The sequence below is a fragment of the Pagrus major genome, chromosome 13 (genome assembly GCF_040436345.1).
Source record: "Pagrus major chromosome 13, Pma_NU_1.0".
Classification (NCBI taxonomy): domain Eukaryota; kingdom Metazoa; phylum Chordata; class Actinopteri; order Spariformes; family Sparidae; genus Pagrus; species Pagrus major.
Window position 1 is genome coordinate 26,917,877 of NC_133227.1, and position 16,488 is coordinate 26,934,364.

Here is a 16,488-nt window from a genome sequence, read left to right on the forward strand (position 1 = left end):
GCAAAATACCTGAAAAACTGAGTGATTGAAGAAAAGAGTTAGAAGGCAAATTGCTCTAGATATAATATTTAGGCAGTTTGATTTATCAAAGAATAGAGGTTTACTGTTAAAATGATGACAAGTCAGTTATTCATTCATGTTTTCATTTATTTTAAGGGTTTTGAATAATGATTTTCAGACGTTTCCCAAAAAAAGTTACCGTGTAAAGACACTTTACAACTCTTCCAAAGATGAGGAGAAAACTCTTTTTCAGAAGGCAAAATTTAATTCATATCTGTTTCCCCAGCATCACTAATTTTACTGATTAATGTGAATTTGCAATATCATTACAATAACAACATAGTATGCAGCACAGACGGCAGTATGTCAACTACTAAAGAGAAAACAAATGGCACAAATCATGTTCATGAAGATGTGGTACAACTTAAATCACCTTTATCTTTAGAATAAAACATTACTACTCTTACTTACAATACATATTTACATACATCACTTTTATTCATTTTGTAGTTTTTGACATAATAGATGACAAAAGTCAACTCTAAGTAGGACAACAACAGATTTTTCGTCAGACATTTTGTTTAACTAATATTTTCCACACACGGTATAAAATGTAAATGTTTTAGTAAATATCCAATTTCAACAAACAACATAGTTTAATCCATATGTAGCAAATAAAAAGAGATTTTTTTCATGTCACCATTTCATTGAATTGACAAACAAAGAAAGAAAAAACTATATAAAATCCAAGAAAAATCATCATCGTCCCACCTCCTATGTTTGATCAGTGCAGTGCAGACACACCTCAACATGTACAGCACCACAGATGAGTCTCTCTTTAATCTCCTGTCTACTTGAGCTCACACAACTCTGCTGTGCCACCAACACTGTTTGGAAGCCAAAATCCAGGATAGAGAGGCTGAGTGAACGTGGTCTGGACTCTGTGGAGGAGAGTGATGGTTTCAGAGACGCTGTAGTAAGACAGAGTACCTGCACTATGATCCAGGTAAACTCCTATTGTGGAGGACTGAGGGCCTGAGATGGAAGTAACAATATTATTATGTCTGAATCTATAACCTCCACTGTCACAATCTAATGACCAGGATTTGTTATTATATCCAAATCCACATTCATTCATGGTTCCTGTTCTGCTAATGTTCTTGTATGCAACTGCTATATCAACCATCCCGCTCCACTTCACCTCCCAGTAACAACGTCCAGTCAGACCCTCTCTACTCAGGACCTGCTGCCTTTGACCAAATCTGTGTGGGTGAGCTGAATATACCTGGTCTACTGACATGAATGTTGCTTTTCTGTTCCTGTCACTTAATGACAAACGTTTGTATGCTGTGTTTGGATCCAGTGTGATTTCACAAGAATACTTGAGAAGTTCAGTTCTGGTTCTGGGCTCTGCTTGAGGCAGTAAAACATCCACTTCAGTCACTGCCAGTGAGATCTTTGTCCACTCCTCACTCAGGACAGCCTGAAGTTTATCTCTGGCCTCCGACACAGCTGCTGTCACACCCTCAAAAGAGCACAGAGGACGTATATCAATGCTGGGTAAGTCTTTAGGTTCGCTCAGACGTGACAGTGAGAAGTAGTTGTTCAGGAAATGGAGATGATCTTCAGTGTGTGAGAGCTTCTCCAGCTCAGTGTCTTTCCTCCGCAGCTCAGTGATCTCCTGCTGCAGCTCCTCCTCAAGATCTTTAGCTCGACTCACTTCAGTTTTCTGCTGTGATCTGATCTGCTGCTTCACTTCAGAGCTTCTCTTCTCAATGAGACGGATCAACTGGGTGAATGTCTTCTCACTGTCCTCCACAGCTTTGTCAGCAGAAAGATTGATAGCCTCCACCCTCCGCTGAAGCACCTTGACGTCTTTCTCTCTGTCCTGGATTCTCTGTTGGATTGTTTGCTGACTCGCCCCGAGCTCCGTCTGCCTCTCAGCCCTTTCTGTTGCAGCAGAGACTTTGACATGGCCTTCATGATCATCCATGGAGCAGAGATAACAGATACACTGCTGATCAGTGCGGCAGAAAATCTTCATCACCTCGTCATGGCGAGAGCAGATGTTCTCCTGAAGCTTTAAGGTGGCTTCAACCAGCTTGTGTTTCTTTAATGGAGCCAGACTGTAGTGAGGCTGGAGGTGTTGCTCACAGTATGAGAGCATACACACCAGACAGGACTTGAAGGCTTTCAGCTTCTTCCCAGTGCAGTAATCACAGGCCACGTCTCCAGGTCCAGCATAGGAATGATCAGGTGAAGCAGCTTGAAGTTGTACTTTCTTCACTTCCTCCACTAACTCTGCTAACATGGTGTTTTTCACCAGGACAGGCCTCGGTGTGAAGCTCTGCCTGCACTGAGGGCAGCTGTGTGCTTCCCTCTCTTTCTCCGTGTCCCAGCAGTCTTTAATACAGCTCATGCAGTAGCTGTGCCCACAAGGAATAGTCACCGGATCCTTCAGAAGATCCAGACAGATTGAACAGCTCCGTTTCTCTCGATCCAGCTGAAGCACATGCTGCGCCATTTCTCCTCCAGACGACAGTGAATGTCAGTAAGTTTCACTCTCTGTTTCCAGATAAAAGCTGAGCTCATTTCCTTGATGTTCAGTCACTGGTCTGTAGTGTATGAGCCTATCAGCTGTTGTATTTCATCACATGGTGTTTAGACCCATCTTTTCACTGGCAGATCTATGAAAGGGGAGGGAACTACCAACGTCAGAGCTGAATGTGCTGTGAGAGTTTCTCAGAGCAGGAGGAGCCGAGCCTGGACAATCAGTAACGTCTGGGTGGGGTTAAAAAGTTGTGCTTGATCCAGGAAGAGGAGGGTTGTGAGAGTTGCATTGTGTATCAGCACTCAGAAATAGTGCACCTGTCAGATAATTATATAATTAACCCGTGTTCCCAGAGGAACCTGATTTACAGGCTACAAGGTTCCTTTTTCTTTCCGTCTTCTTACAACAGGGTTGTGTAACAAAATACTTGCTGAATTCCCTTTATGCTCCTTACTAAAAAAAAAACAAATCTGTAAATGGATGAATAAAAAATAAGACACAACAATGAACAATTTCTTGTAGTTGAGAGCAGAGGATGAGTTCAGGAGTCTCCCAGCCTGAGGAAAGAAGCTGCTCTGTAGTCTGGTGGTGAAGCAGACTAGTAACACCTGTACTTCTAAATGTTTGTTGTGAAAAGATGAAACATTTTTTGGTCCATATTCTGCTCTAACTGGGTTCATTGTCCTGACCGGTCAGATTCTGTGGTGGATATTTTGTGCTTGGTGTTTGTTTCTTCCTCTGTTGTGCTTGCAGAGGTGCATTGAGAGGCTGGGCGGAGCTTCCCACTCACCTGAGCTGCTGACACACGCTCACCTGCAGCAGGTTGGCAGTTAGTCTTGCTGATAAAGCCCTGCTCTCCACGCTACCTGCTTCCAGGTGATTTCATCAGTTCGATGTGGTACATGGCTCCTGTTAGATCGTCGTTTTGTATGACTTGTAGTTTTTTCGTGTTCACTCTACACACAGTGTTCACCTGCACCTGCACCTCTGCAGCCAGCAGCCTCACCCTGTGCTCACCAGAGTCTCAACTCACCACGCTACCTCACCTCCACCTGTACGGTTTTCATCAGATATGACGACGACAACATAATCTGGATTAAACAAGTCAGTTTCCTCAGACAGAACAATGGTTCTTCTAACATGTTCTTGTCACGTTGTAGAAAGTCTTTCACAAACAATTAGTGTGTGTCTTTTGTGTTATTCATCAAAACCACTAACTGCATCATTTGTTTATAAACATAGATACCAAGCAAAATTCGATATATTTTTCTTAAAAAGTTAAATTTGTCTCAGTAAAATTAAAAATGCAATCTTGTCTGTTATATGAATGTGTCTCTGAATGCACTGACTATGTTTGATCTGGCACTTAATTACACAAAAGCATTATTATTTGATGTCATATTTGTGCGAACGTTTCCCGACCAAAGCCTCAAATATCTTCTTTGTGTTCTTGCTTAAAGAAATAAGAAAGTACTTGAGATGCTGGTTTTGATTTGCGTTTTAAAGCTGAATCATAAACAGACGAGACCATCACTGTCAAGACTGTCAGCAGCTGCTGGCCTCTATTCTGTGTTACTGCACTTGTGAGCCAGCAGGTTATATTTGTTGGGGGAAGCTGCAGGTGGCGCTGTTCCTCCAGAGCAAACAGCCAAAGCTGTAGGAGATTCATTAGAAGCAGAGGGAAGCAGTGAACAGGCCATTAAACATGTCTACATTGTAAAGTAAAGGTACGGCTCATCACACTTTACACTTTGGATTTTAAAGATGGCGAGATCAGATCATGTCTGTTTGTTATGTTGCTATTTATTATGTTGTTTTAGGTACATTACCACAGACCTGTGGAGAACTTGAATCTGACTGATGGGAAGCTGGTGTGTTCATGAAAATGGTTGTGAAATGATTGAGTACAAACAGGCGTGAGACAGAACAGAGAGATGCCGTAGTTTTATGGGTTTAATATTTGTCTTTTCACGTCATGCTTGATGCACTGTCAGTACAGGAGATCTCAGATAGTCAAATATGATTTTGATCCAGAAAACTGTTTGACGACACTACTTAATATTTTAAGTATAAATCATAAAGGAACCAGTTCAGCAAAAATTTAAATTCAGTCATTGTCTTCTCACCTTCCTGCTGATGGAAAGTGAGATGTCCACAAAACATTTCTGGAGCTTCAAAGCAAAACAACAAAAAAAAAACAAACATAAAATTGCTCCGGCGTAATACAAGTTTCTGGAAGCCCCAAGATCCCAAATTGATTTAGAAGATTTAATTTAAAGCCTTTTTAACCCCAGTTCTTCAGCTGCTAAGCTAAAAGTGTTAGCGCACCCCATCTGAATTGGACACACAAGCTCGACAGCGAGTCGAGGGTATAAATATTGTCTTTTCACATCAATTTTAGATCTCGGGGGCTTCTGGATTACACCAGACGAGCTACATGGAGCCATTTTGTTTCGCTGTGAAGCTCCAGAAATGTTTTGTTGACTATGAAAATTCACCACGACTGAGTGGATTTTCATTTTGGATTGAACTTTTCCTTTAAAAGTTGCGGCAATGAACATTCAGTTTTTGGTATTATATTTATATACAGGCATTTCAAATCCTGATGGTGAAGAGACAGTATCGCTTCACTGCGTCACTCTCTCATGACAAAACCTAAATCATTTAAATTTGGTGCAATAACCTGTTGTACGTATTGTACTGTGAACACTTTGATACTATCACTTTTTATTATGGTTGTATTTTTATACTTGTGTAGAAGGCCTTCTGTCACCTGTTCTGTTGACGTGTGTGGTGTTAACAAAGTTTACTGAAATGTCACATACAGTACAAACATCCTTTTTCACCCTCCTTTACCAAAGAATACGATGTTATCCAGCCTGTAGGCGTCGATGCTATTTGACTTTTAAAAAGACTTCAACATGTCACAAATTAATCTTAGCATGAAAATTACTGTGTAAAACATAAACGAAGAAGCACTTGGAGACCATGATCCCATAAAAGATAGTGTGATTGTTTGGATTAGTAAAGAAAACCTTTAAGTTGTCTCATATTAAGCAGGTTTTTTTTGAATGCATTGTAAATTTGCTATGATGTAAACTTATTTCCTTACATTTTATCGTATTTATATTCATCTGTTATTCTACTTTGAAAGTAGTTTTCTTTTTGTGTAATTCTTATGTAGCCATGTTTGATATTTAACTAAAGGTGCCGGCTGACATGATTCCCGGCTGTCTCACATTCTGGATTTTAGTTTTATTTTAACAGGTTTTATCAGTTGCATGTTATCAGGCCCAGCAGCTTTACTCACATTCAGTCTCGGCTGGTTTTTTTTCTCATACCCGCTGTGGATTCTGACAGTGGGCAGTCCTCTGGAGGCAGAGTAGGCCCTACAGCTGACTCTCTGAGATCATAGCGAGCATAAAATGTTTCAAGTTCATCTGGGAACGTGGCCTCACATCGGACGTGGCCAGTCCTGCATTGTTTAGGATCGTCTGCCAAATATCTTCAACGTCGTTGGTGTCGCGGTCTTTTTTGTAGGATTTAGTTGCACATGATGAGGTGGAGCCTGATGGGATAAAAATGCTGGCAGGATGCACCGTTAGCTGGGCAGCCCAACTAAAGCACAGCTGTAAATGACACAATGAATGATGGCTCAGTTCCATTTAGCTGCGTCACTTTCAGGGTCCTCGCTGTCACACTGTCATGGATTATTGGGACACTTGAACAGAGTGTCGATGTCACGAGTAACACCTGTGTTTCAAGTAAATGTTTGCTGTGAAAAGACGAAACATTTTGGCTTTTTTACACGCATGATTACTTTGTCAACCTTTAACAGCTTCAGCTCCCATGAGGCTTCGACAGAGGAGCAGTGACCGGCCTCTCTACCACTAACTCGTATAAATCCATGCAATCTCTCATCGATTTCCCCTTTTAGTGGTCAAAAATGAAAAACCTTAAAGAGTGCGATTAATCAAGTATTTGCAGTCTGTTATGTGAGACTACAGAGAACATTTGTGAACATCTTTTTTTTTTTTTACTGTGTTGCTTTAAGTTGTTATCTGAAATACTTTGTTAAATGTATGGACAAGGTGTAAAATCATATATGTGACAAAAACATTTCTGTCATGACTTTGGTTACTTGATAGAAGGCGCTGACATTCTGGATGCTGACCCTCCGAGGACGACATCGCAGAAGGGATAAGGAACCGAGGGATGATTATGAAAAGTAGATGACCTAAAACAAACTCACTGACGCGGTTAATTTACTGATGTTCCTCTCATTTTTCATTTGTAAGTTAAATCAGTGCTGACACAAGGCACAGGAATATGATGGTTTAACTTATTTCTGCTTTTTTTCCCTTCAGCATTCAATCAACACACGGTCTGTTGTCTGTAGACGATGATTTCCAAAAATATTACCTCACATTTTGAGTGTTTCTGAGAAGACGTGGAGCCCAGTTATTCCTAAAGTGTGATTGGTCGAAGCCTGTAAAGCTTTGTATTATTCCCATTTTACTCCTGCATGATTGTTGTGGAATGTTAAAAAAAAAAAGTTGTGTAATAAATCTGAAAGTAACACATTCTCCTGAAATATTGTGTTGGAGTGTTTTCCTGTATGAAAGAGCCAACATGTCACAAACTTAAAATCATCTCAGAATTGTGCTGTTTCTGGTGAAATGACCCATCAGCTCCATGATAACATGGAGGTTATCTGACTGCCTTCATTGATCTCCCTGTGTGTGTTTCTGTTCCCACACTATCTTGGAAAACTGATCGATTTAAATGAAATTTAGCAGGAAAACAAGTGATTCTGGTGATATTCTGACAGTTAAAGGAAGAACACACAGTCATCTATTCATTTATGTGTTTATTTATTGATTTGAAGGTTTTGAACAAAGACTTTTCATGAATGCTTCTTAAAATTGTTACTACATATTGACATGATATCAGTCTTAACAAGACGATCAACAAACTATTTTCAGAGGGTTAATTTTGAAACTATACAAGCTGATATTTTACTGATGTTTTTCATGCAGGTTTTGGTTACATAAAAAAATAGAAATGTGATTTTGAAACATTAAAACAGAGGCACACTATGAAGGACAGACAGCAGTAAGTGCAAAACTAAAAGTAAAGATGAAATTACACAAAATATGTTCTTGAAGATTTGGTACAAATAAAATTACATAAAAATCTTAAAACTAAAAAAACCCTCAAAAATCCAAACAGATTCACACATTTTACACACCACATGTTTCTGACAAAAACTGATTCATCATTTCACATCTTACATATGTAATATTTCCCAAATGTTCAGTAAATGAAGCTCACAAGTCAAATTTCAACAAACACGATGCTTTAATCACTCTGTAGGAAACAATCACAGTTTCACTAAACTGAGAAGAAAAAAACAAAACAATATAAAATCCAATAAAATTCATCATGGTCCCACCTCCTATGTTTGATCAGTGCAGTGCAGACACACCTCAACATGTACAGCACCACAGATGAGTCTCTCTTTAATCTCCTGTCTACTTGAGCTCACACAACTCTGCTGTGTCACCAGCAAAGTTTGGAAGCCAAAATCCAGCATAGAGAGGCTGAGTGAACGTGGTCTGGACTCTGTGGAGGAGAGTGATGGTTTCAGAGACGCTGTAGTAAGACAGAGTACCTGCACTATGATCCAGGTAAACTCCTATTGTGGAGGACTGAGGGCCTGAGATGGAAGTAACAATATCATTATGTCTGAATTTATAACCTCCACTGTCACAATCTAATGACCAGGATTTGTCATTACATCCAAATCCACATTCATACACGGTCCCTGTTCTGCTAATGTTCTTGTATGCAACTGCTATACGAACCGTCCCGCTCCACTTCACCTCCCAGTAACAACGTCCAGTCAGACCCTCTCTACTCAGGACCTGCAACCATTTACCAAATCTGTGTGGGTGAGCTGAATATACCTGGTCTACTGACATGAATGTTGCTTTTCTGTTCCTGTCACTTAATGACAAACGTTTGTATGCTGTGTTTGGATCCAGTGTGATTTCACAAGAATACTTGAGAAGTTCAGTTCTGGTTCTGGGCTCTGCTTGAGGCAGTAAAACATCCACTTCAGTCACTGCCCGTGAGATCTTTGTCCACTCCTCACTCAGGACAGCCTGAAGTTTATCTCTGGCCTCCGACACAGCTGCTGTCACACCCTCAAAAGAGCACAGAGGACGTATATCAATGCTGGGTAAGTCTTTAGGTTCGCTCAGACGTGACAGTGAGAAGTAGTTGTTCAGGAAATGGAGATGATCTTCTGTGTGTGAGAGCTTCTCCAGCTCAGTGTCTTTCCTCCGCAGCTCAGTGATCTCCTGCTGCAGCTCCTCCTCAAGATCTTTAGCTCGACTCACTTCAGTTTTCTGCTGTGATCTGATCTGCTGCTTCACTTCAGAGCTTCTCTTCTCAATGAGACGGATCAAGTCGGTGAATGTCTTCTCACTGTCCTCCACAGCTTTGTCAGCAGAAAGATTGATAGCCTCCACCCTCCGCTGAAGCACCTTGACATCTTTCTCTCTGTCCTGGATTCTCTGTTGGATTGTTTGCTGACTCGCCCCGAGCTCCGTCTGCCTCTCAGCCCTTTCTGCTGCAGCAGAGACTGTGTCATGGCCTTTATGATCATCCATGGAGCAGAGATAACAGATACACTGCTGATCAGTGCGGCAGAAAATCTTCATCACCTCGTCATGGCGAGAGCAGATGTTCTCCTGAAGCTTTGAGGTGGCTTCAACCAGCTTGTGTTTCTTTAATGGAGCCACACTGTAGTGAGGCTGGAGGTGTTGCTCACAGTATGAAAGCATACACACCAGACAGGACTTGAAGGCTTTCAGCTTCTTCCCAGTGCAGTAATCACAGGCCACGTCTCCAGGTCCAGCATAGGAATGATCAGGTGAAGCAGCTTGAAGTTGTACTTTCTTCACTTCCTCCACTAACTCTGCTAACATGGTGTTTTTCACCAGGACAGGCCTCGGTGTGAAGCTCTGCCTGCACTGAGGGCAGCTGTGTGCTTCCTTGTCTTTCTCCGTGTCCCAGCAGTCTTTAATACAGCTCATGCAGTAGCTGTGCCCACAAGGAATAGTCACTGGATCCTTCAGAAGATCCAGACAGATTGAACAGCTCCGTTTCTCTCGATCCAGCTGAAGCACATGCTGCGCCATTTCTCCTCCAGACGACAGTGAATGTCAGTAAGTTTCACTCTCTGTTTCCAGATAAAAGCTGAGCTCATTTCCTTGATGTTCAGTCACTGGTCTGTAGTGTATGAGCCTATCAGCTGTTGTATTTCATCACATGGTGTTGAGACCCATGTTTTCACTGGCAGATCTATGAAAGGGGAGGAACTACCAACGTCAGAGCTGAATGTGCTGTGAGAGTTTCTCAGAGCAGGAGGAGCCGAGCCTGGCCAGTCAGTAACGTCTGGGTGGGGTTAAAAAGTTGTGCTTGATCCAGGAAGAGGAGGGTTGTGAGAGTTGCATTGTGTATCAGCGCTCAGAAATAGTGCACCTCTCAGATAACTATATAATTAACCCGTGTTCCCAGAGGAACCTGATTTACAGGGTAGAAGGTTCCTTTTTCTTTCTATCATCTTACAACAGAGATCATAAGTTAATTATTACTGCTTTAATCTAAAAATGTCAGATCAAGGAGTGTCTGTTCCTGACCAATATATCAGACTTTACTTGAAATTAATGTTATTCCATTGTCTCGAGATCACAAGTTAATTGTTATGCCAGGATAAAGCTTGTTTTCTTGTGATACATTTCTGCCAAATGTATCTCTTTGTATTGACAAAACAACAGACTGATTTCTCGACAAGGAGATAATTCATAACGAGAAAACAACTTCATGAATGAAACAAAAGCTTTCCGCACAGGGATCAACTGAAAGCAGATGTGTTACTGTCAAGTAGACTAAAGCCAAAATAATCTTAGTTGGCATAGAGTTACTGGGAAAGAAGCAACCCACACTGGTTGGTATTTGAATGGTATAATAAAGTATGAAAGTATGTATATAGATAAGAAAGGCTGAAGTACAGTCTAAATTGTTGATGGACAATGTGCACTCCTTGATTGGACATTTTCAGCTTGAACTTGTTGATGTATGTATGTCACTCCTAATTGCTTAAAAAACATTGTAAGTACTAAGAACAATCAACTTCTATTTTCCCTCTTTTTAAATCTTGTTATCTTGAAAAAACACAGCTCGTTTTGCAACTAAGGCCATTCTCGGTTTTTCCGTAACCTAAAAACACCCAGTGTTGTTTGTGTTCCACTTCTTTATAATGGACAGGATCACATCTGCTTGAAGTTGACCACTGTATATTACACTATTCCTCACAATAATTAGCCATGATATTTATGATCAGATTCCAAATTAATAGGGAAAATGTTCTTACAAAAAAAGCAAATGTTCATTACAAATTATGTGGTTAGCCTTGAAAATCCCTGTCCCACAGAGCAGTGTTTAGTACTCTTGTGATAACTTATCTTGTTATCTTGAAATCTCAGTATTTAAAAAACAACAATTGCAATCATGGCTGTTATTGGCTTCCGTAGCTTAGTTGAATTAATTATCAGTTATACACAAAACTAACTGAATTCCAGGTATTGGTAGGCTTAGCCAGTAAATAATGTCTGGCAAAGATAAGACTCCTACTTGTTAAATCTGGATTTTCCTTTTCCCTCCTTCTACATAAAGACACAACAACCACATTTTAAATCCTTTATTTCCGTCCACTTGTTTAATATCAGTAACATCAGCATACATACGTCTAATTCCTCGTAAACAAACAAACAAAACACTAATTATGCCTTTTTTTTTTAGCAACATATATAAACGTCCATCTGGTCCGTCACGATTTAATGTCCGTCTCCGGAAGCAGAATTCAGAGGTGTCGCATTTATTTTCTTCCGCCGTAGCTCGAAACATCCTTTCCCGTGAGCCGAACATCACATCACGTAAAAATCAACATGTCGTGATAACAACAGTTCATATTTGTATCCAGCTAAATTTGAAAAAAAAAACATGACGGGCATTTTTAACAAACTTTACATCTCGTGTGTTTTATTATTTATGCTGTTTCTTTCTGATGTGTTGAGGTTCTCGGCGGCGGCGCAAGGTAAGAGACCGACAGCAGCTTGTTAGCTAACAGTGCTAGCATAACAGTAAACTGGCACTTAATGCTAACAGCTAACTGCTCATCAAATTAACTAATGTTAACTGCCTGCTAGCTGTCATTATGCTGTGTTCGTGTTTTAATAAGATGTCAGTTTAACTAAAACGAGCCCTGCTCGAGCTCCAACATAATGTCGATCTGCGTAATGTTGAATTAATAAAGATGCTGTAACGTTACATGCATTATAGTTAGAAATGGTAGTTGAACAGCCAGTGATGCACTCAAGGTTAAATTGTTATGTCATTGGACGTGAACATGCGAGCTCGTTGGACCCCTTTAAAGCAATTTCAACAAAAACTGAATGCTAAACTACACAAAGATAGGATCTAATGCAGGGTTTTTGTGTTAGACTGCACTCGCTTTAGCTGTGTAAACCTGAGCTTTTTAGCTACTTGCACTGGCAACTTATCTAAGCGAGGTCACAAAGTGCTTCACATAAAAATGCAGGTTAAAATAAGCTTCACAGAATACATGAGAATAAAACACAAATGAAGGACATAGGCAGGTTAAAAAGTGCTTCATATAATCTATTAATACAATCAAATGAAGGACATTGGCTAGATATAAGAATAAAACAAAATGAAGGACACGGGCCACCATAGTTGTAGATAAGAACAAATAAAAAGTCAAACACTAGTGTAGCATTTACAAATCAGCCATCAAAAAGGCAATGACTTAGAAACAGGGCTGTGATTGCCAGCCTAATGTCGTTGGGCAGGGAATTCCCAAGCCCTCGGTCACCAGCCTTGACCTAGGTGCATCCACTTCATTCATGCATGCTATTTGAATCAATAAAGACATTGGAGATAAGACTCCTCTCTTTAATGAAAGACAGAGAGAGAGAGAGAGAACTGGCTTATGTGCTGAGCTTGATCTATAACTGATGTTTTTCAGAGAGCGATGAGTCACTGGAGCTCATGCGGTCAGAGGACGCAGTGTCCGACTTGGAGAACAGCCCCAAGTTTGTGGAGTCGGAGGACCTGAACTCTCTGCCAAAGAGGCAGTTCAAGACGGCTGAGATCGCAGATGCCGTGATGGGAACGGAAGCCCCCATCGATCCATCTGACATCGAATCCCTCTTTCCCAAAAATGTGAAAGACTTCCAGTCAGGCTTCTCCCCGCCTTGTGATGACAGCAGCGCCCAGTGTGGTGCACATGCTCTGGCTGCTAATGGAGCATCACTGGAGGAAAGGAGCTCTGAATCATCACAGCAGGTTACTATCATGAAGCGCTAACTCTTTATTCTGTACCACTTCTTCTGGTGATAAACAACCACTGTGAGTCGTTTCCCTAAAATTAAAGTAGTGGATTAAGAATCATGATGACTAGATGACAGCTGGAAAAAAAAAAGCATAACAAACATGAAAGCCTGATGAATAAAAACCCACAAAAAAATGAATTCATTACCAAATGGTTCGTAAACACATACTGTAGCTTTACATGTGAGTTGGAGAGGTCAGATTGAAGAAAAATCTCTTTTAAATTGTATTAATGAGATATTATTTCCACATTCTGGATTAATGCTTTTTTATATTTGTAAGAGCCGTTTTTGTTAATATTTTGTTTTGTAAACGTTTCGCCACTTGAGGGAGTGGTGCCACTGTCAGGGAGGCAGAGGTCATATAATCCCGGCCTCATTTGAGACAGGTGGCAGACTGGGAAGAGGCAAACAGTTTCTGATTGTTCGGCAGTGATCGTAAATGAAATGTTATGATTTCTTTTGTCACTGATTAGCAAATGACTCATCACAGAGACAGCGGTACTCTGCTGTATTGTATTGGACAGCCAACGACTGATAGACTGTAAGAAATAAATCGCCTTTATTTTGTGAACAGTGGACATGACGTCATTTTTGAAATTTTAGAACATCTGAGTGACATTTCAAGTAATTTCCACTGATCAGTGAATAGAAAAAAATATTACCGTAGATGCATGTTGTAGTCGTAGTTTAAATTCAATTATTTTTTCATGCCTGATTTTACAGCCTTAGCTTAAACCAGTTGATATAAACACAGTGATGAGTTGCAATGGTAGAGGCAGTACTGCAGAAGTTGACTTCTCCTTGGATGTTTACCTCCAGGTCACTCTTGAAATAGTGCATGCGGACATCACTCCAATGGAGGAGCAGAATGCCACAGAGACCGCCAAGACGTACAAGGTGAACTGTGATAAGAGGAACATCACAGGAATGGACAGTTTCTCTGTGCAGGTCCTCAACGCTTCACAGGTATTCATGCTGCCCTCTGAGGCTCACTGGATGAGGAGTGACGCTGATAATCGCATAAATCTGTCCGACTTCTTTAATTCTTCAAATGAAGTGGCAGAGGAGAGGACTTCATTCCTCAGTCTGTGTCACCGTGTCTCATTTCTCTCAGGACCTGATGGAGTTCCTGAATGCTAACAGCACAGAGTGCTCCGTGGTGCTGTTCTTCACCGCCTGGTGCCAGTTCTCAGCCAGCCTGGCACCTCACTTCAACGCCTTGCCCAGAGCCTTCCCCAGCATGCACTTCCTGGCGCTGGATGCCTCGCAGCACAGCAGGTGATTGGTCTTGTTTATGGTATTAATGTGTATGGTCCCTCCCTCTGTGAAAGGAAAGGGGCATCGAGGGATTTCTGATTCTTATCACTCTTTGTGGTATGTGGCTCAGGTAACATCAGTCGTTATCTGGTGGAAATATAGCCTTAAAGTTTAATTACCAAATAGTTGCCCAGCTAATTAGGCTTGGGATCCATCAAGAAGGTTCTGCAGTGTGCGTGTGGTCACAGATAAAACTGTGACCTTAGACCTGTTGTTCCCCACATTTTTGGCTTGTGAGCCCCTAAAATGCAGAAATGTCCACTGTTCATGGGCTCAATGTGGACGTGGGTTTGTGATCGGTTCCCCTAAAGGCTTTTTTCTTCCTGGATTTGTCTCATTCGTGGGATGAAAGTCTCCAGCGTTGCATGAATAAATTACAAAAATGAGAGAAAAGTAAGAAAAGACAACATTTCTCTGTACTATTGTTTTATTTGTTCACTTTAATCATGTGCTGATCTCTTGGATTTATCTTGGAACCACTTCCAGGTTGGGAACCACGATGAACAGGAACAAATGTTTGGATTCCCACATGGCAGTATTTAGTCAGTGGTGGTGTTGTGTCGGGTTGTTTATTGAGACGTCCTAATATGCTGTCTGAGAAACACTCTTAAACATAATGCAGATCAACATAGCATCACTATTAACTACAGCCTCAGTCAACACTCCTTTGAAATACTCTTAACTGAGCAATCTCATACTTAGAACTGAATCGTCATTTGTAATTCTCGTCCATCTCCATCTTCCACCAGCCTCTCCACGAGGTTTGGGACCGTGGCAGTGCCCAACATCCTGCTGTTCCAGGGAGCCAAACCCATGGCTCGCTTCAACCACACGGACAGAACTCTGGATACGCTCACCTCCTTCATCATTAACCAGACAGGTACAAACTGAGCCTGAAGGTTTTTTTTGCTTAGAACTGCACCATCAGTGATATTAAAGACAGTCCTCTGTGTACTGGCTTTGTTTCCGTAGCTGGAAAACATGAATTTATTTAGATTTAGAACATTTTGTACGAGCTAAATAAATAAAGAAACCGCAGTCTGTTTGTCATTCAAACTGATGTCTCTATTCAACTCCTGCTGACTCGCCTTAATGTCTGACTGCTTTAGACATCAACCCAAAGATTTTCATGAAGATAAAATATATCTGGAGTGACAAATTAAACCACTCTACATCTGCACTCAACGAGTGGTCATTTATTCACTGCTCATCGACCCTGTTGTGTTTTCTGACAAACTCTTCCAGGGTTTGACGCCGCCTCCGACAGAAACGTGATGGACGCAGACCGTGTCGGCCCTCTACCCAGCGTCCCGGTGAAGAGCATCGACTGGCTGCTGGTCTTCTCTGTCCTCTTCATCACGGGCTTCACTACGTACGCCATCCTGCGGACGGACAGCATCCGCTGGCTCATACCGGGACAGGAGCACGAGCATCAGGACTGAAAACACACACACCCAGACTGCAAGTCATTGGATAAATGGTTTACTTTGTTATTAAAATTAACAGTTGCTAATTTGTTTATGCTTCAAGTGTTTGATGAAAGAAATTAATTTATGTGAGCCATTGTGATTTATAATAAAGATTATAATGATTTGTAGCCGTTAATGTCTCATGGCTTTTGGACTTTTGTTTCTGTTTTCTGTTTAGTCAATTTCTTTTCTTTTTATTTGATATTTCCTGTCAGCTTACATTTGTTTGTTACACAAGTTGAGCTGACATAAAGGCTAAAGGAAATCAATCAGAAGAGAAAGATCTTCATTGACTTGATTTGTTTTTATGCCAAAACAAACTAAAGAAACTCTTATTTTCATGACTTAATGAACTGAAAAGAGAAACAGCACAATTTCATACTGTTTTACTTTGTTTATACGTGGCGGACCCTGCCACCTTTCTAGCTTCAAACAGTGTTTTGGACCTTATTTTCCTCTGAGAACAGCTTGTTTTTTTTTTTAGTTTGAGTCTGAGTTTGAATTTCTTCTCCAAAACTACACACTGCGCCTTTAAAATGTGTCTTGAGTAAGAGTATACTCATTAATATGCCACTTGAATTATAATTATAGTTAAAATGTTGCACCCATTTTGTCATATAACTGCATGAAACACTACTGGGCAGTCACTTTATGCATAACCAGACTC

At 40.8% G+C, this 16,488-nt stretch overlaps 3 protein-coding genes across 3 annotated transcripts; 1 reads left to right on the forward strand and 2 right to left on the reverse strand.

Annotated features, from left to right (window-relative positions):
• Positions 1-413: 413 nt before the first annotated feature.
• On the reverse strand, positions 414-2,557 carry LOC141007033 (E3 ubiquitin/ISG15 ligase TRIM25-like). Its single transcript, XM_073479354.1, has one exon. It carries the CDS (start codon positions 2,522-2,524, stop codon positions 851-853), a length of 1,674 nt encoding a protein of 557 aa, XP_073335455.1. The 5' UTR covers positions 2,525-2,557; the 3' UTR covers positions 414-850.
• Positions 2,558-7,408: 4,851 nt separating this feature from the next.
• On the reverse strand, positions 7,409-9,795 carry LOC141006894 (tripartite motif-containing protein 16-like). Its single transcript, XM_073479188.1, has one exon. The coding sequence runs from the start codon at positions 9,757-9,759 to the stop codon at positions 8,086-8,088; it is 1,674 nt and encodes a 557-aa protein (XP_073335289.1). The 5' UTR covers positions 9,760-9,795; the 3' UTR covers positions 7,409-8,085.
• A 1,716-nt stretch (positions 9,796-11,511) lies between these two features.
• Positions 11,512-15,957, forward strand: txndc15 (thioredoxin domain containing 15). Its single transcript, XM_073479189.1, has 6 exons — positions 11,512-11,717; positions 12,669-12,988; positions 13,855-14,001; positions 14,150-14,313; positions 15,102-15,232; positions 15,598-15,957. The coding sequence occupies exons 1-6, from the start codon at positions 11,624-11,626 to the stop codon at positions 15,792-15,794; spliced, it is 1,053 nt and encodes a 350-aa protein (XP_073335290.1). The 5' UTR covers positions 11,512-11,623; the 3' UTR covers positions 15,795-15,957.
• The last annotated feature ends 531 nt before the right edge of the window (positions 15,958-16,488 follow it).